The 23,770-nt window shown below is 38.6% G+C and overlaps 1 protein-coding gene across 2 annotated transcripts; it reads right to left on the bottom strand.

Moving 5' to 3' along the window:
* Positions 1–495: 495 nt before the first annotated feature.
* On the bottom strand, positions 496–22,944 carry FGF5 (fibroblast growth factor 5). 2 transcript variants are annotated; one of them, XM_027059170.2, is made up of 3 exons: positions 21,955–22,941; positions 14,137–14,240; positions 496–2,577 (listed from the first exon to the last, which is right to left on the bottom strand). In XM_027059170.2, exons 1-3 carry the CDS (start codon positions 22,313–22,315, stop codon positions 2,230–2,232), a joined length of 813 nt encoding a protein of 270 aa, XP_026914971.1. In that variant the 5' UTR covers positions 22,316–22,941; the 3' UTR covers positions 496–2,229. The 2 variants fall into 2 exon arrangements, with proteins under 2 accessions (XP_026914971.1, XP_026914980.1); XM_027059179.2 differs by lacking the exon at positions 14,137–14,240 and having other exon boundaries at positions 21,955–22,944.
* Positions 22,945–23,770: the final 826 nt, after the last annotated feature.

The raw sequence follows: 23,770 nt of genomic DNA on the forward strand, positions 1-23,770 counted from the left end.
TTTAACTTTCATGTACTAATCAAATCATACTAGAGTACAAGATAAGCTATTATTTTGCAGTTTAACCTAAACTACCAGCAGCATCAGCCTAATGTAATATATGCATTAATTTAGTTTGTTGTTAATCATCATTAATATCATCTTTTCCTTGCCCATTTAGGAACACGTCTACTGTTCTGTTTTACAATTTTAATTTTTCATGTGTACTAAGAATTTGATACACGGTGTACAATTCTTAACAATATATGAGAGTAAACTAGAGGGTTGTTTTCAGCTTTGTACTGTGTATATAAGGTGATATGCCAGCTGGATGAGAGTTGGACATATTTTGTTTCCAAAACCCTGTTTCATTTAACCCAAGAGAATTTTAATTTATAAATTAAATAAAAATTTTGTAGTATCTCATTTGATATGTTTTAAATCATGTATTAAATGCAAACAATGTCTAATCAGACTATTGGCTTTATAATAAAACACAATACTAGAGTAGAGGCATGATGATTTCATTGATGGGTGATTTCATATATATTATATGTGTATAGTTTATTTCTATTTAAATAAGGCAATCTGCTTAAGTAGTAGTAAGTTCAATTGTGATAAATTGCTACTTTGCATTTGTGTGCCAAAATAAACAAAACTTTAGAAAAGTTTGTTAGTATCCTTTAAAAGGAAAGAAGCATGCTTAAACATACAACAGAAACTTTCTGTGAATTCTTCTGCTCTTCCTGTGAAAGACATACTTCTGAGAATTAGCTGTACCTTTTTTTACAGGCACATTTCTGATATAAACACTTATATTTTATAGAACTCCATAGAAATGATTGCCCAGGAAAGTAAATAAATTACAGAAATTCTCTTAAGTCAAATTTTCTGTGATTTATGCCCAACATTCAGTATGCAGGTTGAGAATTAAAGTGCTATTTTCAATCATCAAATTCCCAAATTAAATTTCCCCTATTGCACGGCCACCTTTTTTAAAATATACATCAGAGAGTATCTATTCTAAAGGGCAATCTATTCATTGGGATGGTTACCTTTAGGACAGCAAACTCAAAGGGTGTTTGGCTGAGTAATAAGAATATTTTTGACAACAGAACTTGACGTGCATAACTGTTACATGATTCATCTTCTTCGATTTTCCATGTTTTTCTGCTAAGTGGGTTGCTCCCCGTGGATCTATACAGTGGGGATAGCAGAGGGTCATAGAAGAGGTATTTTTAAGCACTCTGGTTTCATAGTGTGTGCTTGATGGACAGAATAAAATGTATTCCTCCAGCTGTTCAAGAATGAGGGCAGGGGAGTAGATAAAAGGAGAAATGAAGGCAAGACAGAATCAGATCCCAGTAAATGCTGCAGACTTAGTGTAGTTGTGCCTCAAATCCTTTTCCTTACCTCCAGTGTATAATACCATCAAAAAAATCCTTAATTTTCTCCTTACTCCTAAGCCATTATAGCCCAGCCACCAAAGGAGTAGGATTCCACATACTGTCATGAATTTACACGCAAACACACACACACACACACACACACACACACACACACACACACACAAATCTAAGCTGAGCTTTTGGTGCTGTTGAAGAGAATTTAAGCAGTGTAAGAGGATGGACTAAACTTACATTATCTGAGGTATGATAAAAAATAAAAATAAAAAATGAAAGTGCGATGAATAAGAAAAATGAAAAAATCCACGTTACAAATGGGCTATAAACACATTTATATTCATAAACTGCATTCAAATGGTTATGTCATATTAATTAAAATAAAAGTAAGAAAATATGCTCAATGCAGAGGTACTTTTTTAAAAAAAAACAACAAAAAACAAAAAACAAAAGTTAATAAAATATTTTATCTGCATCAAAATATTCTTTGGAAACCAAAAATAAAAATGTATCATGTATGTTCTTTCAGGTTGATCTGTAAAAGTCAGAAAAATACATAGTCCACGCTGTTTAACTTTCTCAAAATACAGAGTATGCACGAAGCATAAAGCAAAAGGCTTTATGTAGTCCTGACTGAAGCAGTGTGCTCCCTATTTTGGACAAAGAATTCCAGTTCAGTTCCTATCAGAAAACAGTTTTGTTTCAGTCGCGCTGAAACAAGTGACTGGACTTCACTACGGTGGAGTGTAGCTGCAGGTGTATCCGAACGTTTTTCTTCAGAGCCATAAAGACACCCGTGGAAACTCCTGAGGCGAAGGCATGGTTTCTCACAAGGCCAAGAAGAATATTATCCAAAGCGAAATTTGAGTCTGTACTTCACGGTGTTGGGACTTTTCCGAGGTGCAGAAAGGGGAACCTTTGGCTTGACAGGACTGGGTGGCTTTTTCTTCTCAGGAACAGTGACCGTGAAAGAAAGTTCTGGCTGCTCTAGCTGCTTGAATCTTGGCAGAAAGTGGGTAGAGATGTGCTGGGGTTTAACCCGCGGGCTGCAGCCTCGCTTAGCTTTCCCTCTCTTGTTGAGGGCCACATACCATTCCCGGCCTGCTGGCTCAGTTCTGTGTATTGCTGAGGCATAGGTATTATAGCTGTTTTCTTGGAATCGCTCCCTGAACTTGCAGTCATCGGTAAATTTGGCCTGGTGGGGGGAAAGAAGAAAAACTTGTAAATAGTAATAATATTTTCAGCATATAATAAAATGAGGTCTTATACTGTAAAGGAAAACCAAAATTTCCACTGACGGAAAGATTCCTCCTCCATTCTCTCTTGTAAAGACATATTGGCCTCTTTTTTTTTTAAGTTTTTTTTTTTTATTATTTAGTTTGAGAGAGACAGAGAGAATGTGAGTGGAGGAGGGGCAGAGAAAGAGGGAGAATCTCAAGCAGGCTCAGCACTGTCAGCGCAGAGCCCAACGTAGGGCTTGAACTCAGGAAACTGTGAGATCATGACCTGAGCTGAAATCAAGACTCAGACAAATGCTTAACTGACTGAGCCACCCAGGTGCCCGAAGACATATTGGCTTCTTTTAAAAAGTTGCTTTAAATTACTATTTTCATTTCTATCTTCCTACTTGATTCATCTTTGTAATGTTGATTTGTGTTTACTGTATACTTAGTGAAATAACATCAATGTATCTAAAAATGATAACAGGAACCCTTAATATGTTGAAATTCTGTTATGGTTTTTAAATTACTTTGAGATTTGCAGTAAAAAAATAACTTCTAATATTTTAATATTTTTCCCCTCTTAAGCCATCAAGAAAATAAATAGAACTGAATTACTAAGGAACAATTGCCTGATAAAACATGAATGCATGTTTCGAGAAATGGGGTCATATTATTCCTTTGAAATAAGAATACATTTTTCAATGTTATCAGTGTGATTCATGGTGCTGAGAGAGGGGTAGCATATGGCCCTATTAATATTGCATGTGTTAGAGTTCTTTAGGAAAAAATATATCTTCACACAGTGATACAGGAGAGAATATTTGATGCCAAGAAGAAAAAATTACTTTTGGAGTCACTAGCAATACTTCATCCAGATCTCTCTCTCTCTCTCTCTCTCTCTCTCTTTCTCTCTCTTCCCCTCCACAGACACAGACACAGACATAGACACACACACACACACACACACACATAATGTCTGCCCTTGAAATGTTCCCAGAATAGTGGCAAGAGCAGACAAGTAGACATCCGTCATGGCACAGCTTGATACAGGGAATGAGGACAGCGATATGCAGAGGGAACAATGACAGCATAGCGGAAGGGAATCTAAGAGGATGGAGGCGGCTGGCAGAGGGCAAGGAAGTTTTCCTAGAAAAGGTGACATCTGAGCTGAGTCTTCAAGTACAAGATATTAGCAAGGTGACATGAGAAATGATTCTCAGGGAGCAGGAACAGTGTGTTCACAGGTCAACATGACACTTACTATAGGTAGTAAGTAATTCAGTATGACTTCCAGGTAGGATTCATGGTAGAAGGAACAAGAGATAAGGCTGACAAAGTAGGCCAGTAAAAGCTCTGAAAATGCTTAGTTTGCTCTGGTTGTAATGCTGATGACTTCTGCTTACTGTGTACATAGTGAAATAATATCAATGTATATTTAAAAAATAGGAACTCTTAATATATTTCAATTCTGTTACTGTCTTTAAATTACTTTGAAATTTCTAGTTAAAAAGTTAAGTTTTAACAGAAGATTCTGTTAAGGAATTAAAAGAAGATGGTCTGGGGGTGTAGAGCATAAGCGTGCAGACAGATCTGTGATCAGATACCAATTCTGCCAACCAATGTCTTAGTGTCAGGCTCCTTATCCACAGGTCTTATCCACAGGGTTATTGTGAATACCAAAATATTTTTCCAGGAAAAATATTGGTAGCTTTCATGAAACCCAAAACAGGCCATAACTCTCAAAGGATAAGAATTCCTATCCTAGATCATTGGGTTTCACAATTTCAGGGAGCACCATTGTATAGAATTCCTCGGCTTGCAAATACCAAATACACTGATGTCTATATAGAAAAACACTAAATATATATATGATACACTTTCCATATCAGACCAAGAGATACTATACTAGAATTAAAAGTTATTTTTTCTTACTTTTTCTAATAATGCCAAGCTTTCCTCTGCAATACAGATCACAACGCTATTATCTGAAAGTCAGAACTGCGGAAGGGAATCTACCTAGATCTACTGTTGACGGTCATATGAATATTTTGACTTGTGCAAAGTAGAGACAATATTGGAAGACAACCGATTTCAGAGCACTTCCAACAGAGCATTTATGTTACATACGATGGTTAACCCAAGTTCCTTACATTCAAGTAGAGTTCAATCAATAAAGCTCTTTATTTGAGAACTATGAAGCTATATATCTAGAATCTCCACAAGTCTACTGGTGATTCCCTGGATTTGATCTCTAGCTTCTGGAAACAGATGTTTTAAAGAACTATCGCTTATGGTATTCCCATAGTTTTCTTTTTATTACAAAGACTTTCTTACAAGTCAAATGTAGATTTTCTTATAGTTACTTAGCTCTTAAAAGGACTTAAATGCTTTCCCATTTCATTAGATAATCCCAAAGTTTTATTTAAAATAAATGCCATATGGGGCGCCTGGGTGGCTCAGTCGGTTAAGCGTCTGACTTCGGCTCAGGTCATGATCTCACGGTCCGTGAGTTCGAGCCCCGCGTCGGGCTCTGTGCTGCCAGCTCAGAGCCTGGAGCCTGTTTCAGATTCTGTGTCTCCCTCTCTCTGACCCTCCCCCATTCATGCTCTGTCTCTCTCTGTCTCAAAAATAAATAAACATTAAAAAAATTTTTTTTTAATAAAAAAAAATGCCATAGCCATTTGTAATGTTTTCTGCTACATAAAAGGATAAGCATTTTAGGAAGGTATAGGGGGCTTAATCAAACAGAGTAGCAGGTATATTTACCCTGCCTCATTTTTTTCTTCAAATGTATTTGAAAAACATTTTTAAAGACATATAATACATTATACCCAAAACCTGACTTCTAGTCCTATTTTGCAAAAAGTCTATTTTCTGAAATAGAAATAGCAGTGACCACTTTATCCAATTTTGACAGGTTTTTTAAAGTGTACTGCACTATTTAACCTTTTCTTTACTGGCACAAACACACACACACACACACACACACACACACACCACGGTGAATTAAACCTATAGCAATTCCATCTTAGAATCTTCAGATGAGTGAAAGCTCACCGACTCCACCTGCTAAAATCATTTCATCTAAAACCATTCTCTTTTCCTCCTTAAGATTCACGTCCATAGTTCTTTCTTAACACAAAGGAAGGCTATTTGGGCTCTAGATTTTCAAGAGCTACTTAACTGTCACCCAGGGCAGAGATGTTCAGAACCTAAGGACCCACACACCACGTGTAACCCCACAGCCTTTCCAAAATCCCGCATTAGAATAGGAGTAAAGGCGGTCAGACTGTTTTGGATTTCTTAATTGACTTCTAAATTAATGTTTTGTCTGAAAAATTCTTCCAGCTGTGATGGAACAGCACCATTTGAAACAAAGATTTCAGCAAATATTTTTCACCAAGAGATCTGGTTTCTTCTTGAGGGGATTGACTGTTCCTGCCACTATTCCTGGCCTTGTTCATTCAGACAAGACGGTGACCCTAAACAATGAATTTCAGCTTCTAATATCATGAGTGAACCAGTTTTATAGCAAAGAGTCACTAAGCAATATAGTTCTTAGCTACAGGTGTTTGAACATATAGATGTTTACCATTACACAGTTTTGTATAATAAATCTTCCAGGCTACTTTTAACTTTTTAAATCCCCTTTGAATTATCAGAAGTCCTTTGGCAAAATATGTACTTTAAAAAACTTTTTTAATGTTTGTTTATTTTTGAGAGAGAGAGAGATGGAGAGAGAGAGACAGAGCGTGCGTGGGGGAAGGGCAGAGAGAGAGAGGGAGACACAGAATCCAAAGAAGACTCCAGGTGCTGAGCTGTCAGCACAGAGTCAGATGAGGGGCTTGAACCCACAAGCCGTGATATCATGACCTGAACAGAAGTCTGTCGCTTAACCGACTGAGCCACCCATGTGCCCCTGGCAAACTATATACTTTTAAAACAATAGAACTACATTGTTTCCCTAGAAAGAGTGACATTGACATAAAGACTTTTTCTATAGTTGAGGTGTGAGATAGAGAGGTGAATGAAATTTCAAAGAAGCTATTGAAAGCAGGATCCCCGTTGCCTCATCGTGTTAGCACCATCAGCCACAAGACCGAACATAAAGAACCAGTATCTTGTTTTCAAATTCATTTTTTACCAGTCTATTCCACAGATCTTGTTGACTATGTATCACAGGCCAGGCACTGTGCTAGTTGCCACTTTTATGATGAGAAGCAATACAGACATGGTCCTGTCCATGTTCCTTGTTGAGCTACATTATATGTTTTTCTCCTTAATTTTTTTGATGTTTATTTATTTGAGAGAGAACATGCACACATGCAAACACACATGTGCGAGTGTGAGCAGGGGAGGGGGAGAGAGAGGGAGAGAGAGAGAATCCCAAGCAGGCTCTGTGCTGACAGCCTGAGGTGGGGCTTGATCCCATGACCCTGAGATCATGACCTGAGCCGAAATCAAGAGTCTGATGCTTACCCAACACACAGTCACCCCTCTCCTTAATTTCTCCTTGATCTTGCAAGTGTAAAAACAAGTTACATTCAACAAATCATAACTGCAAAATTAAAATGAAATGTTCAAGCCAGCTAATTTTTATGTAATTTAATATAGTCCTAATGGACAAAACAAATAAACCTTAAACAAATTTAACCATTTTTGCTTGGGTAGCCTAATAACTCAGAGTAAGAGAAAGAGTGCAGTTAAGGAAAACATGAATTTTGGATTAGAAGGGTGCCGTGCCTTAATTCTACTCACCTCTTCACACGGTGAGAACACACAATGGATGTTTAGAAGAAAGGTCAAATTCAGTTCAAAGAAGGTAAAATTTTGGTTAACTGGGATATTTAAAAAAAAAAAACTAATTCTGCGTTGTTGAAATCTGAGCCTCAAGTAAGCCAAACAAAAAATTCTTTCTGAAACAATATTTTTCAAAAAGCTTTCTGAAACCTCTCAACATAGTTTTGTTCCTTAGTACGTATCGTGTTGTATGATGAGTGAGGATCCTGCAGTGAATGAGTTGAGTCAATGCAAACAAGTACCAATTCTCACTACGTGCAACAACACAAGTAAATACATAATATATGAAAGAGGTATGGAGAGAGGAGTGAATTTGCACCAATGTGAGTATAATCCTTGGAGTTTGTGGGGGTACTAATCAAGTTTACTTCTTTATTTCACTTTGTTTTCTTTGATTTGCCTCCCTCTTTTGAAAACCCTTATGAAGAAAATAATTAACCAAATACAAATAATTAAAATGTCATTGTGGGCTGCAATATTATTAAATAATTAAAATATTATTATAGACTGCAATAAAAACAATTATAAGCCAAATTGTACTGTAAGCAAAGTTTCCTGACTGCATGCATCCCTGCTTCTGGCTCCCTACCTCCTTTTAGTGCTTCTTGGCTCCTGTCCCTACTCCCACCTTCGGGGCTGCCCGGCCAGGTGCCCTTAGCCGAGGCTGTTTTGTGTGGTTGTGCTTAAAGCTCCCTGAACAAAGGAACCCACCTTTGGTGGTGATTAAAGGCTGAAAGGCAGCCCCTGCTCCCATCGCTTCCAAGCGGAAGAGCCCAGTGCCGGGCGACATGCACCCAAAGGGCTGCCTTTGACTCTTTACTACATAGGCTTTGTATAGGTCAGTTGCAACCATACTATGCTATCTCCAGGGCATGGCCTATTTCCTGCTTGGCACTGGACATCTTTCCATTATATATCTCAGTTCTTCATCCCGAGTGACTGAGGGAATACACAAGTTGGATTTCACAATAAACCAGCCTGAAGTAATGTAATGAAGAATCACAACCACAGGATTTGTTCCCCTCCAAACTTTATGAACTGACTTAAAATTAGTTGGGGAGCCAGTTCAAAATGCAAATTCCCCAGGCCCTATCTCCAGAGGTTATGTCTTTAGTAAATCTAAGGTGAGACCCTGGAATTGTATCATTAACCAGCACCCCGTGTGATTTGATGCAGGTGAAGTAAGAGTTTTCCCTCTGATGCTTTTAACAGCTCAAAAAGAGGGGCTATTGAGGGCTACTGTATGCACCAGGGGTTTTGCATCTATTAGTTCACCTTCACAATAATCTCATGACTAGTAGGATGCTATTGTCTAATCCTCCAGTCAGAGAAATAAAGACAAAGATTCATCTAAAGCCCCATGTTTACCAAATGCCAGGGTCAGCACCTGTGACTTAAATCTCCCATCTTCTGATTCTTAGATTCCAGCTCCTTCAGGCTATAGAGACCCAAGGGCATCTCCTAGATTTCTGTATAGACCTACTTGTCTTGAAGTTGCCGATACTACAAAAATGCTGATAAAACACAAAGCCATTCCCCCAACCATTGGAGAAATAGAACACCCTCTCTCGCTGTAGGCTGAAATGAAGCTGCAAGTTAATTCATGGCACCCAGATTTTCGCAACAAAATAGGCTCTCTAGCTCGGTCAACATAGTGTGAAATTACGGGAAAACCGGCATTTACTGTAAAGGCAGCACCCTGACCCCAGTTTTGAGACTGAATAACTGGACACTCAGTTTTACTACGTAAATTGAAAGCCTTTAGAGGGCAAGAGAAGTTTCTATTCAAATGCCTTTAAAGAGCTCATGGTCTTGACTGGGAGAGTGGAGTGCTTAATAGGTTATTTTTTTATGATAATGATGGTAACTATTGCTCAAGCGTCCATTTCCCCTTTCAGTAAACATGCCCAGCTCTTGAGGCTGCTGACTCCTGCTCACACTGCCCCCAGCACAGGAAGTCCAGTCCAGACTCCCATCCCAGGCAAGCCAGCTGGCACCCTCCGAAACCAGGAAAGGAAGACGTTCTAGTCCTTGCTTAGGGCTGATCAAGCATACATTCCATGCCTGTTTCGTAAACTCTGCAATTAGCTTTCCTTCCAAACATGATCCCCTAAAACCCTCAGAAACAAAAATAATTCTACCACATGCTTCTCTCTGGACCTTTAAAATAAGCTAAAATGTTTCTTCCCCAATAGGTAATGTGCTATCATTCGTGCTTTACGAAAAGGCAAAAAGAAAAAAAAATACATTACAACCATCTTTTCCAAGATTTACATTTTCTTTAGGAAAAGAACAAGATGCAACAGGGGTCTAAAAGTGTTATGAGATTATGATCATTAAGAAATCCTTGCCTCTTTAAGACCTTGAGCCTGGGAATTTTGCTTTCAAATTAGGTTTCTTGAAAAAAAGGAAACTCTGGAGATAAGGGGCTCTTGTAGGCACAAAAAGTGCCTAAAAGTGGACCTAAAGGAAAAAAAAAAAAAGGTCAGTGATAAACAGGATTTGGGGCTGGTCTAAATATCTGAAGGGTCACAGCTGCCTGACCCCCAAATCAGAAAGTCGTCTTCTAAGAGAGGAGACAGGATCATCAAACAGCTGCCTGAGAGCAAATTAAGGAAGATCTTTTCTAAATTAAATGCTGAATACTTCCCAGGCACTATTCTAAGTATTTTATATGTATTATCTCATTTAAACTGCGCAACTATCACAATAGATCATGATTTTAGTCTTTGTCCTTTTACAATTCATAAAACCACAGAAGCGAAAGATTAAGTAAAATGACTAGTTTTAATTTAACTAGAATGACACAATCTAACTATGCTTGTTAACCACCACACTTGAGGTCTCTCCTACATCTGCACCCACCTCATATAAATCCAGAAAGGTGCTCTATGGGGATTTCCATAGAGATAACAAACCTGAGGAGAGAGCAGGAACAGAGTGAGGAGGGAACAGGAACAGACGAGCAGTCAGAGACACAGACAGAAAGAGAAGGGTGATCTTTTCCACAAGGTACCTCAGCCTGGAATGAGTTCAAAAGGACAGTGGAGGTCTCAGTGAAGGCTCTGACTCACCCTCATGGCTCTTTGGGAAGCAGTCACCTACTCCCACTCTCGAAGATTCCCAACACATCTTGAAGAAGGAGAAGACCATACATCTTCACCCTTGTAAAGAATGCTGAAAAAACCTGCATGGTAGGAATCTGGCTGCACTGTGTATTTGAAGTATACTAGTAAAGATTTTAAGGAAAGCTGCATATAGATTGCGACATGTGTAGGTTGAATGAGTCAGGAAGCCATGCACACTGAATTAACAAACTTAGCACACGCAAAAAAAATCAGTACAAATATTGCCTAAGTGTACCCATTCTGGGCTCATACTTTGGTTTGCCATTTTTGCGTCTACTGATAATGAAGCATTTTATAAATGAAATTTTTCAGTGAGCAAAATATAGCTCTCTTCTGCTTTGAAAGTTCATTTTGAGAGGCGTTTCCTATGTGGCGCATCATCACATTGAACCACCAATGTGTGCAAAACTCTGTGATAGGTTCTGTGGCAGACACAGAAACTAAAGACACAGAAATAGATGGGAAAAAAAGAGTCTGAACAGAGCTTGTGTAAGATGGGGAGGTGACGCACGAGCAAAATATTGTAAGGATGTGCCACAATATTTATTCCTTGACATGTAGTATAAAAATATTACTAAACTGTGCGATTGTTAATTCCTATAAAATAATAGGTGAAAACAATGTAATTGGTTCCAAACAAAATTTAGTATCTTCTCTCAACTAAAGTTTACCTACAAAGCATTGTAGCATTTGCAGAGAAACAGGATGTTAAAAGGATGGTTCTGGTTCAATCACTTGTTAACTGTGTTAACTTAACGAAATTATTTAACATCTCTAAGACTCTTTCCTCACCTAATCATGTAATGAGATAATGTGAGTGAAAGAACTTTTAAAGAACTATGCAAATGCGTTGTCTGTGCCCAGCAACTAATTTTTAATATTCTAATTGTTAATATAAAAACTAAGCTGAGAATCTATAATTATCCATGAATATTTCTTAATACAGTATGGAAATTACTTCCCCCAGAATTATATGAATGCTTCATATTTTTGGTTCATATTTATTTTATATATAAAACCTTAAAAGTACTCTATTAACTTAAAATGTTTTCCAGTTTTATTGAGGTATAATTGACATGTAACATTGTGTAAGTTTAAGATGTACAATATGATGTAAATATACACATATATATATAGAAAAATGATTATAAAGGTAGGCTTTAAATGCCTCTGCACAGTTACTAATTTAAAGCAACTCACAAATTATACATTTAATCCTAAAAATATAAAGGTTTTTAGCGTTTTTAGTGACCATGCAATTTTGTGAAAATCAAGACTAAATCAAATGATTATATCTAAAGTTACAAGAATAATTTTTCAACGTGTTTAACTAGAAGAAAACAGGAAGAAACCATCTGGGCATAAAACTGATAATTGCTAGGATTAATACTATTTCCAAATTCAACTTCCTTAAAAATAAATCACGTTATAATTTAATTAGGTTTCCATCTAGAGAAAAAGTGCTAATAAAAGCTCAGATAAGAGAAAGCGGGCTTGGACAATAGGTTTAAGAAGAATCCACATAATCATAGGACTTAATTTTTTTATCTACAATTCAGCTCAAAGTCATTAGAACGACTTTAATATCAAAGAGCTTCAGTGAGTGACAAGAGCAAGACTTGCTTTGTACTGTTTAAAAGTCATTATTCCATGAAATAACTTTAGCCTGCCAAGATGAGAAAGAATAACAGATGCTGTTTTTGCATTATCTGCATTATTTCAGCCAGCCAGCCTTAGACATTTGGGTCAAATTTCTGGAAATTTGTTTCTTGCATTTGACAGAGGAATCATGTATCCTCACCTCTCAGTGTGACCTTTCTAATTGGCATCCATTTGTAATGCTTCGAGTTCTGTGGCAATTACCCTGAAGCTGGCCCAAGTTTGGTCTATTTTTTGCATGTACTAGGGCATAAGTCAGAACAATTAAAAAATTAAGGTGCTTACCCAAAACAAAGCAATAAGAGAAAGTTTCTTTACATGCACCACACTTTATTATGATGCTTAGATTCCAAAAGTGTTTCAATTTTTTACAATCTTAAAGTAGACTGGGGGAAAGGATTGTGTTCAGATGCGTTTGGTCATTGTTTTCTATTCTGCATGCGGATTTTTTAAAATCAATTTTTTTTTTTTTATAAAATGGCATGTCCTACTTTTCCACAGCGATGCAGAAGTTTGCCTCTTAAGATAAATAATCAAAGAGTGATTACTTGATGAAAACTATAGTAGAGCTTGCTAGAATACAATAACCACCTTAGAAAATGAAGTAGGTAAACCTTTTTATAATTCTTGCAATGGGTGATTAAAGAGATTAGCAAAGGTCTTCCATTTATCTCAACCAACTGAGTTTTAGAATCTATTATATTTAGTTTACCATATAACAGATAGTATTTCTTGAGCACTTACAGTGTACCAAATACTGTTTTAAAAGCTTTAAATGTATTATCTCATTTAATCCACAAATAACTACACAAATAGCTTGAATTCTGCTACCCCCTCCAAGAGGTATTAAAAAATCACCTTGAGATGCTAGAAAAAAGAAAACTGAAATTCTTACAAATTGAACCAAGTGAAATTCTCACTGAATTTTTTAAAGTTCTATAGGTAAAAAATCATAAATAGTAAGTTTCAATTGATTACACTCCTAGCTGAAAGTTCCTACATACTTCAAACACTAGAAAAGTGATATTTCTCCAACTCATTCAGTAGGAATTAAAGAAAATAAGAAGTGGAGGACTAACGCTAAATGATAACTACTTTGTACAAATGACCTAATATGACAAAGCTACAGAAAGAGCCTAAGTCACCTTTAAGTGCTGTGCATATGGACCTAATACAAGTAAACCAAACCTGTGAGTAGAAAAACTAAGTTAAACATATTTGTTATCTTTAAAAAGTTTTGATGCTTCCCAAGTAATCAGCATTTTTGGAAAAAAAAACATAGAAATCTTTAATTTGTAAATCAGTTACAACACATATGTGGCTTGTAGAAATTTTTGAGTACAAAATTAGTCTTCATAATTTTGAGACGTATTCTATTTAATGCAACAAAAATACAAAATGAGAGTTCCTCAAATGAATAAATTAAATTTCTCCAAGAAACAAAAATCTTCTCCTTACTGGTTTCTCTCCATACTTACTGATGTGAAAATAGGTTCTATTACTTTGGCCTAATTTGTGACATCATGAATAGCTTGTAAAATTGAATAAGAACCTAATCTATTAAAAATGCACACACAGCCACCATAAACATGTACATTTTAAATGTTCTATATTATTTCCATGATATTTCTCCTCAGTTGGGCCAATTTCAATAAATGAAAAATGGCAATCAATTTGAGAGTGCTATTTTCAAATACATTCACCCTTAAAAATTTTTGTGGACTGTGTATTATCTCTTCAAGTAAATAAAATATAAAAATGGTTACTTGCAACAACATGTACAATCACCTTGGTTAAATGTACATATAATTAAAACACACACACACACACATTAAGTCCTCTGAGCAAATTGTCCCTCTACCGATGTAGAAAATCGCTTCATTCCATTCTACAAATGTGAAATCTCCGTAACACCTTGAACAAACATAAAGTGGTTCTACTTACACTTGCATGGAGTTTTCCTTTTTTTGACATCGCTAAAAATTTGTTGCTGAAAACTCCTCGTATTCCTACAATCCCCTGAGACACAGCAAATATTTCCAAAATACCTAGGATGACAGAAATCCCAAAATAAAACACAGACTCCTCTATATACCATTGTGAAGAATTAAATTTCTACACAGATTCTTTTCATTCTTTATAGTTTTGATTAAAAAAAAAAAACCCCAGTATTTAACATCCTTATTTTCCATAGCATTCATTATGTTAAAAAAGAAAAGCCTAGCAGTCAAGTGTTCATTTAAAACAACAAATTTTAATATTCAAAAATTTAGTCCTGGTTCATTAATAATTCTTTTTTCCCTTACAAATAATAAGTCATTTTTAGTAAACAATGTTTAACAATAGAAATAATCTTCTCAAGTTGTAAAGGAATCGGAAATTTCTGTAAATGTTTTTCAAAAGAATTCCCATCCATTGTTTTCTATCAGAGATAATATAATGCTTTTAATATTGAAGCTCATAAAGTTTGGACCCAATACTAATAGAAACTTGAAAGCCAGAGACAAATAATACTTACTTGCATGAACTAAATTTCTCTTCCCAAATTGTAATAACTATACAAGTACAAATCAATATATACCATATTCAATCATTCAGTGAGTAGTTCATTTAAAGACTACACATAAAAAGTTGTTGAAAGCATTATAAATAATTTGGGATTATTGGCTCAATGAGTGTTTAATGCATTATGGTTTGAGACATCTTGTATTTTAAACGGCTTTTCTGGCAAAAAAATTAATAAGGTATTTTATTACATTATTGTTTATATTTAGTATTTCATAGTTAACATTATCAAGTCAACATCCCTCTGTCTCCTATAATAATTTGAAAGTCCAGGGGCGCCTGGGTGGCTCAGTCGGTTGAGCGTCTGACTCCGGCTCAGGTCATGATCTCGCGGTCTGTGAGTTCGAGCCCTGCGTCAGGCTCTGTGCCAACAGCTTGGAGCTGGAGCCTGTTTCGGATTCTGTGTCTCCCTCTCTCTCTGACCCTCCCCCATTCATGCTCTGTCTCTCTCTGTCTCAAAAAAAATAAATAAACGTTAAAAAAAATTTTTTTAAAAAAAGAAAGTCCACATCCACTGTGTCATGAGAATCACATACCACAGTTTACAGAGTATTTTAGAAGATGAAATTTATAGTCTGTATATAACTGGAATTCCTGCCTGTTTATCGTAAACTCATACATAATGTTATATGAACATGAGAAAATGGTAGTGCTTTTTGTTAATTGCCTACATCAAATTGCAAAAAATTGGGGGGGGGGACAAAATAATATGGTTCACTATAGCTAAAAAGAGACCTGTCCTAGGAAGAAAGGAAGGAAAGAAAAAAGGATGGAAAGGAGAGGGAAGAAAATCCCAATCTTTCAATCTATTATATTCTGAACATATATACTAATTAGGATATCTTAACAATATTCTGCTGAACAGATAAATTCACCAGATTTTCTTAAAATAGCAACCTCCCCTGCAGTATTGGAAGTACATATAAAATTATTTCATTTATTAAAAATGTAGTATTGAGAATACTACATATATATAAGATATATATATCTTATATATATATATATATATAAGATATATACATATATATGAATATATTCATTGGGTACTTTTTTGCACAATGTGAGCTTATACTTATAAATATAGCAAATACTGCTGCTTATTTATTTATTCAACTTGACTTCTTAAAAGCACTTGATTAGAAAGTTCATGGGGGAAAAGGGTAGCGGAGAACTATTGTTTCTGTTAGAAGAGTATTTAGTCCAGAGTAAATAAAGCACATCTCAAGAAAACTACCACTACCACTTTTATTAATAGATGTTTCTTAAAAAAAAAAAAATTATTAGGAAGGAACTAGTTTTGCTTTTAGGAAGAAATTCCGAAAGAAACTGTCATCTCATAAATTATTTTCTTCAAAATGTTTTCAAAATGCTCTTTTCAATAGATGTTGCCATATAAGTTATTTGTGATGCGCACCCAAAGATTTTGAAGCATTGCCATTTTATCAAATAGTGACAAAGCACACATAATGCTTTGTAAAGTTAGATACAATGTACAATGCAATATACCGTAATAATATAATTAATAAAGCATAAATAGAACATGATACAAAGTTATATATATACAATTACAGAATGATATTAAAAACAGCATTGATGATTTTAGATATTTGGAAGATGGGGGTTATGATTGTGAATGCTGTGTAAACATGTGTTAAAAAGCAAGAAATGGAAACCTGATAAGTTGTCTAAGTGTGGAACAATAGAAACAAAAGAGACAATATGGGATTGGTGGAAAAGGAGAGTCGGTTGTATGTTTTCCCCCAATTTACTCATGGTTCTACATTGTTAGAGCGTTTTTATTCCATTCTACAGAAAAGCATTTGACTTTGTAAATGCAAACCTGCATGTTAGTGAAAAAATACACGATAGCATAAAAGATAAAATTCTTATTGGATACATATGTTTATAGGTTAATATTTGAAAGATCAAGACAAAGGCTCTAGAAATACTTGTTTAATGGGAGCATTAATGCTTTGTCTATGTGAGCTACAACTTCTGACCATAACATATTCTATTTTTAGAAAAACCTATTTTGAGTCACTTAACTTGTTTCCTAACACACTGTACATTCTGTGTGTATATGTTGTGTAAACTTTCCATTGTGATAAATTAGATGGGAGAGATAAGATAATATATGTAAAATGTTCTTATTTTATTATATACTGCATGGTTTCTTTTCTTGCAAGTTCTACTATAAAAATGATATTTGTCTGAGAATGAATGGATTTTATAATTTTTTTAAAGTTATATTTAATTGAAAGCTTAAAAATATACCTTCACATATATTATTCTATTTAAAATTATAAAGAATGCAGGAAAGATAAAAGATGAGATCAGATAAAATAACACATAAGGCAACTTTGGGATGATCTTCTAAATCTTAACGTAATTATGATGTAATATTGGGAATGCTATTAAGATCATAATTTCCAAAGTAATTTCAACAGTAATTTCACAATGTCTTTTTTACTAGAATGTTGGAGCAGATTCTACAAGCCCTACAATTCAGCTTCCTGACCCCACCTCCAAGAGATCACACCATTATTGATTTTACTATGCCAAATCTCAGTAACTCACTAAAGAGTCCTAAATATTTTAAACCCATATGCATTAAATCACACATATAGAAATCCCAGAAAACATTTCTCTGAAACTAAATTTTTCTCAATTTCAGTAATTTCCTGACTTTTACTAGGATTCAATAACAATAAATTTTATCGGAATTTACAATTCACATTACGGATACCAGGAAGGTATCCCTAAAGCAAAATTCTGGAAGGCTAAGTGTATCTCACAGACCATAGATAGCCAATACATGTTTGCCAAATTGCATTGTTTTCTTTGACCTTGTCACTACCTCTGTTTCCTTTCTCAGGACACCTGCACATACATACAGACACAAATGAGCATTCGTACGGACACAGGTTTCACTTTCCTGCAATTCTGGTCCTCTCCTACTTAGGAAGTGGGGCAAGGAGAGAGGATCAGTATAATTATTTCACATTAAGGTGCTAGAGACAATGTGTTATCTTTCCGAGGGAGTTCACATGTAAGAGGATCAAAAGAAAAAAGCAGTGCTGAACAGAAGGAACCATTTTTCTCTTGGTGTAATTTGGGGGTTGACATCTAGATTGAAGGAGACAAGAATTTATACACACATTGTTTAATCCACTTACTTGCAAGCATGGGCATATATTACAAAGTAAGTTTATTTCAAGAAGAAAATATATGTCTACATTTTTACCTTAGTCCCCTCCAGAGTTTTTAATACAACAGTACTCTATTAATGGTGGTTGATAAAATTACGCAGATTTCTCACTTTTCCCATTTCTTAGTAAATAACATACTAGAATGACATAGATATCCCATGTTCAGAAGCCCATTTGAAAATCCTCAAAGAAAAATCATTTAAAATGGAAGTTCCTCTACTTGTGTTCACATAGACACAGATGTCTGTGTATCATTATCAAATCTGAGTCTTAAAATGCCCAGTGTAGCAGACCTTGATGATTGAATCAGCAATAGAAAATTTCCATTTGAGTTTTTCTATTCAGTAGATACAGATTCTGGGGGACTATAGAAAGGTTGATTCTATAGGACACTAAAATTGATAGTGAACTTCAATGTTTAAAAATTAGTAAAATTGAGGATTCAGTTTAGTCAGAATATATGATTGTAATTTTCCTATTTTGTGTGAACTTTGGCTTTGTGCAGCCATAACCTTCAACTTTTGCTCCCTGAATTGAGAATTACTTGACTGCCTATTCTTCAATGGCCCACCATAAGTCAACAGAAGCATTGAAACTAAACTTGAAAGCTCATGAATTAAAGCAAACCCTTTGTTTCTATTCAATAATTGGATTTTATCATCTGTCTTGTCTTGTCCATCTTTCTTCATTCTTCCCTAGTATTTCTTCATAATAAGAATGTTATGAGCTTGATTATTTTTTTCTGTGTCCAAAACTTGGGCTAACTACTGTATAAGAGAAGGTAAGGACATATTAAGTGGTATGCCTTAACCAAATAAACTGTGTTTCAAACTTTATGGCCTGAGTGTACTTCTGATGGTGAAACCAGAAAACATTCACAGTTTGCCGAAATTTTAACATCAAATGATAGTTGTAAAACATATGTATATGTACAGATATATGTATCTGTCCTGACAAACATTACAGAAAATTACTGAGTTTAAAAGAACCATTTAGACTGCAGTTTGATGGCAAAGTTTTGACTCTTTCTGAAGTAGCATGCTGTGACCAAAAAAAGAAAAAAAAAAAAAAACAACTGTAAGTTCTCTATCATTGCCAACTCACAGACAGTAAAATGAGATGATGAGGTACCTCCATGGTCCTTTTTGGTCCAGCTCTCAGTGTCTCTTGTGAGACTTACACAATTGTTTCCTTGTGTACTCTAACCAACAGTCCATGACCAATGCTTTAGTCTATGTATGTGTCAGGAAACTGTCAAGTGCTGCTTTCAAAGAAGTAGATGACCAGCCAACAATTAGCAGGCTTCTGATTCTCTTTCACAGATATTGAGGGCAGAGACTCATTTGAAATTTCCAAATTACGTGCTCCCCCACTACACATGACATATTTCATAAATTCCTCATCCACCAGTGGTAGAAAAATCATAGTTAGTAGTGTTGGACACTCCAGACATCACAAAGCGGAAAATCACTGTGATTTAAACACTTAAGTTATGGTTTTCTCTGCGTGAAACAGCTATGGAAGGCAAAAACAAATTTTAAAAAATCCTCCAACTCCCAAAAGCAATCGAAATATCAAGCTTGATGAATTAAGTAGCCTATTATAGGTGCATGAATGAATGAATGAAGAGTGAGTGAAGAATGATGGCAAACCATATGAAAGATACAGACTAAACCCTGAAAGCCTATTCTAACCTGGAATGAATTAGGAAAAGTATTAAATTAAGGAAGTTTTATTTAGGCACTGTTTTGTAAACATCCCTGTTCTTTTTAAGTATCTTTCAAAGTGGATTTTAAAATAAATTGTATCTTGGAAAGAAAAGATATTGGTCAATGCCTTCTTTAGCTGCATGTATTCTTTGCTGGTGGGTTCTCACTTTCCTTTATCTGCTTTTCTAGAACTTCCCCTCTGGCAAGGCCTAAGGTGCAGAATCTTTGTCTTTTCCAAGAGAAGAGAGAAATATCTTGGGAATGAATCTGGTTTTCAGAGATCCCTACTACACCAAAACTCACCAAAGACACATTCTTTTATTCCCCTGAGCCCCAACCTGCAGCTTGGTGCCTGCTAACTTTGTGCCTTCCCTTGGGAACACAGAAGTTATCTACTGCTGGTGCTAATTTCCTGGGTAAACTACAAGAGCAGAACAGAAAAAGGTTTCCTGAAAAAGAGAGGTGGAAAGATTACTAGAAGCGGGAAATGAGCTCTGGTGTCTGATGGACTCAAGAGTTGGGTGTGGGGAAATGAGAGAGACAAAGGGAAATACTGAAATTAACGTGACTCTCTCTGCCCCTGAAATCTTGGAAAATTCCCCTTCACCCTAACAGACCTTGCCCTTTATCTCCAAAGACGGTGAGTTGTTTCATAAAAGTGAAATGAACCTTGAAACGTAGAAACAGCCTCCCCCACGGGGCGCGTGGGAGGCCCCGGGACGCGCTGGGGCACACTTGGAGGAGCCCCCTCTCTGGTTCAGGGGGTTACCACGTGTAACACCTACCACGTGTAACACGGCCAGCTGGAGCAGCATAGCTCAAAAGACGGGTGTGGGGCAGGGGCGGGCGCGAACCGGCAGGTCTTCCACATCCCGCCTCCTGTCCCCTCCGGAGGAGGCTTGCCAGCGGGGTACCCCATGGACGCGACACCTCCAGCCCTGCTTGGCAAGCGGCTCCCAGACTGCCTGCCCTGCTGGGGCTCCCGCGCTCCTCTGCAGCTCCGGTAGTCAGAAGCCCACTGAATGGCCCGTAGGGCTGTGGGTTTGAAAGGAAGCAAGCTAAGTACATCTGGGAGCTACCAGGCGGCCACACGGAGCCAGGTGACCGTACGCAGCGCGATCTCCTGGCCCCGTTCCCGCTCTTCCTGATTATCTCGCAGGCCCCTGCTGTGTCTATCTGTTGGATTATCGCTGGATGAGCGATCTGGCCCAACCGAGGAAAAGCCTCAAAGAGATCGCCCCGGTCTCGCACACACCCCCAAATCATCTCTCCCCTTGGCTACCTAGAGGCGGTGAGAGGAATCAGAGGCGGGGCAGCCAGCGAAGGTCTGGAAACACAGATGGCGTGGAAGGAAAGAGGCAATAGGAAGAAGGGGGAAAGACAGCTAAAGAGAAAACTCAGAAAGAGAATGTAAAACTTAGCTTAAAAAAAAAAAAAAAAAAAGCTTAACACGATGTACACCTGTACGGAATTGAACCTCCTCTGACCTTCTTCCAAAATAAAGAACTTTTCCTTAATCGTCCTTGGGGACCAAAGGCTGGCCACTTCCTAACAAGGTGTTGTCATGGTCTCAACATACTTAAACGTTGCTAAACTCAACTCTGGAATTAATAATTCGAATGTCTATCACGTATCCCACTCTAAACGTGTCCAGTTTTCCAGATCGCTGTCTTCTTCCAACCAGGGGATGTCTGATCTCTCCTATATTCTATATGTATATAATGTACAAATATGCATATACAAGAGATATAGACGGATACATGTATGTATCATGTACCTTACTTTGGGGTTTATGGTGGCAGTTGGGGGGACCGGCATGTGAGATCTGATTTTTCTTTTAAAAAATAACTGTTCAGTTATAGGCAAGGAAAGGGGATGCACTTTGATGCCTCATGAAAAATGTTAGCCTAGTGAACAGAAGCAGAAGGTAAACAGAAACTAAAGGAGCCAAAGATTTTTGTTTTCTTCTCCAGGCACCGGCTGGAGGCTTCTCTTTGGGACCCGGGCAAACTGGAAACAAGGTACCTGTCTTGTGCGCCAGCCTCCGGTAGCCTACACTTCAGGAATCGCCATTCCTCATACCCACAAGAGGGGAGCGCGTGTGCGCGCCATGTAGACGCACCTCCACCCAACCCGCCCCGCGGTTCCGAGGGACAGCTGAGTCCCAGGAGCCAGGGCTCCGGAAGGTGCGCCTGTGGGCCAGGGAATAGCCTCTGTCCCTCCCGAATCCCCCCATCGCCCGCTTAGGACGCGCTTTGCCAGGAGGGCGAGCAACTTACTTAACATATTGGCTTCATGGGAGCCATTGACTTTGCCATCCGGGTAGATCTGCAGATGGAAACCGATGCCCACTCTGCAGTAGAGGCTGCCGGTCCGGCGCCCCGAGGGGCTCCACTGGAAACTGCTCTGCTCCAAGCCGCTTCCTTGGTTGCCCAGAGAAGCCGAGGGGGAGGAGGAGACGGAGGAAGAAGAGGAAGACGTCGTGCCCCTGCTGCTCCTACTGCTGCTGGCGCCCGCCGGGTTCCGACCGGTGGCTGCGGGTCCGGGTTGCCCTTTGGGGGCGAGGTGCTTCTCCCCGTGAGCCCAGGCGCTGAGGATTAGGTGGCTGAGGAAGAGGAGGAGGAGGAAGGACAAGCTCATTCTTCCAGCCGCGGGGGTTCTAAGTGCATCTTGTAGGGTTGGTTCTGGGCTCCGTAGCCCCCGCGCGGCTGCGTGCCTCTGGCGCTGCCCCCCGCGCCGCACCGGGTGGACATAGCCTCGGGGAAAAGAGGGAGGGAGAGAGAGAGAGGCCACTCGAATGGATCTCGGCGCAGGAACTGGGATATTTATAACGCCAGTGATCTCACTGCTTGGTGCACGCCTGCGAAGCTTCCCCTCACCCGCCGCTTTGTGTACTCTCTGGCCGGTGCGGGGAGGGAGCTTCGCTGTCCCGGGGGCGGGGGGTGTGGAGGAGGGAGGAGATGGGAGCGAGTGAGTGGGAGGAGAAGCCGGGCGGAGAGGAGCTGTACCCCGACGCTGGGCACGCGCAGACCGGGGCCACGCACCCCAGCAGTTCTCACGCGCCCCACGGCCACCCTCCCACCGGAGCCAACGGCGCGGAATTCACCTCCGCGCGAGCATGGGAGTCTTCCAGGGGGCAGCAGCCGAAATGGGGGGGGGGGGTGGTTTAAACGTGGAAGTGAGTTCCTGGACTCTCCCACCTCTGCTGCACGCCTGCGTCCCCGGAACGCACTCTTGCCTACCCAAGACCAGATTTCCAGGTTCCCTTCCCGTTGCCCCGCAGACCCTGCTAGCACAATCCTGGCCCCGGGAATCTCTCCGGAACAAAGTCCGGCCGTGAGAATCCCAGCGCTTCGAAGTGCTTGCGGTGGGGAACCAAACCAAGATTCGCAGTCCAACTTGGGAAGCCTTTGGTGTGGTGCGGCTGGAGGAGAAGGCTGTTGTTGCCTCTAATGTATTTAACGGGCTTATTTGGTACTTAGAGAGCCGCCCTGAGCCATTAGGCCACAATTCGAGTCGCTTTTCTATTGGAAACTCTGGGTCACGCTAAACATTATGCCGAATTTGTTTTTCCGTATGGGAAGTTTTCGGTCTGTGTCCGAGAGGGTGAGCGCACATGCACACCCGCGCTCACAGCAGGGCAAGAGGGGCAGGTCTGGGCACCAGCACATGTGGCTGACTGTCCAGTTGTCCTCTCTCACCCCAGGATCCCCTTAGCAGGAAGGATTAGCTAAGGGCTCGCTGCGGCTTACTCAGAGCTGCAGTTGACTGAAAGATCGACCCCAATGAATGATTAATGATGCGCGCTCTGGGTTTCAGGAAACCTGAGAACAGAGAATTTCCATGTATGCAATGCCCCTTCTGTCATTTATCTGAGAAATATACCTGACTTGCATTCTTGGGATATTTCTGTCCGAAAACATATTTGGAGCTTTAAACTACACTCTGATACATTATTCATTGGTCATTTTAGTGAGAAGGCCGTGATTTTGACCTAGAAGGTCAATTCACATAAGCCAAGGTTGATGTGAAGATGCGGCCTTATCCATTATTGAACACCCATTTAAAGGTTCCTATCTCGATAATGAAAAGCTT

This window comes from Acinonyx jubatus, chromosome B1 (genome assembly GCF_027475565.1).
Source record: "Acinonyx jubatus isolate Ajub_Pintada_27869175 chromosome B1, VMU_Ajub_asm_v1.0, whole genome shotgun sequence".
Lineage (NCBI taxonomy): Eukaryota > Metazoa > Chordata > Mammalia > Carnivora > Felidae > Acinonyx > Acinonyx jubatus.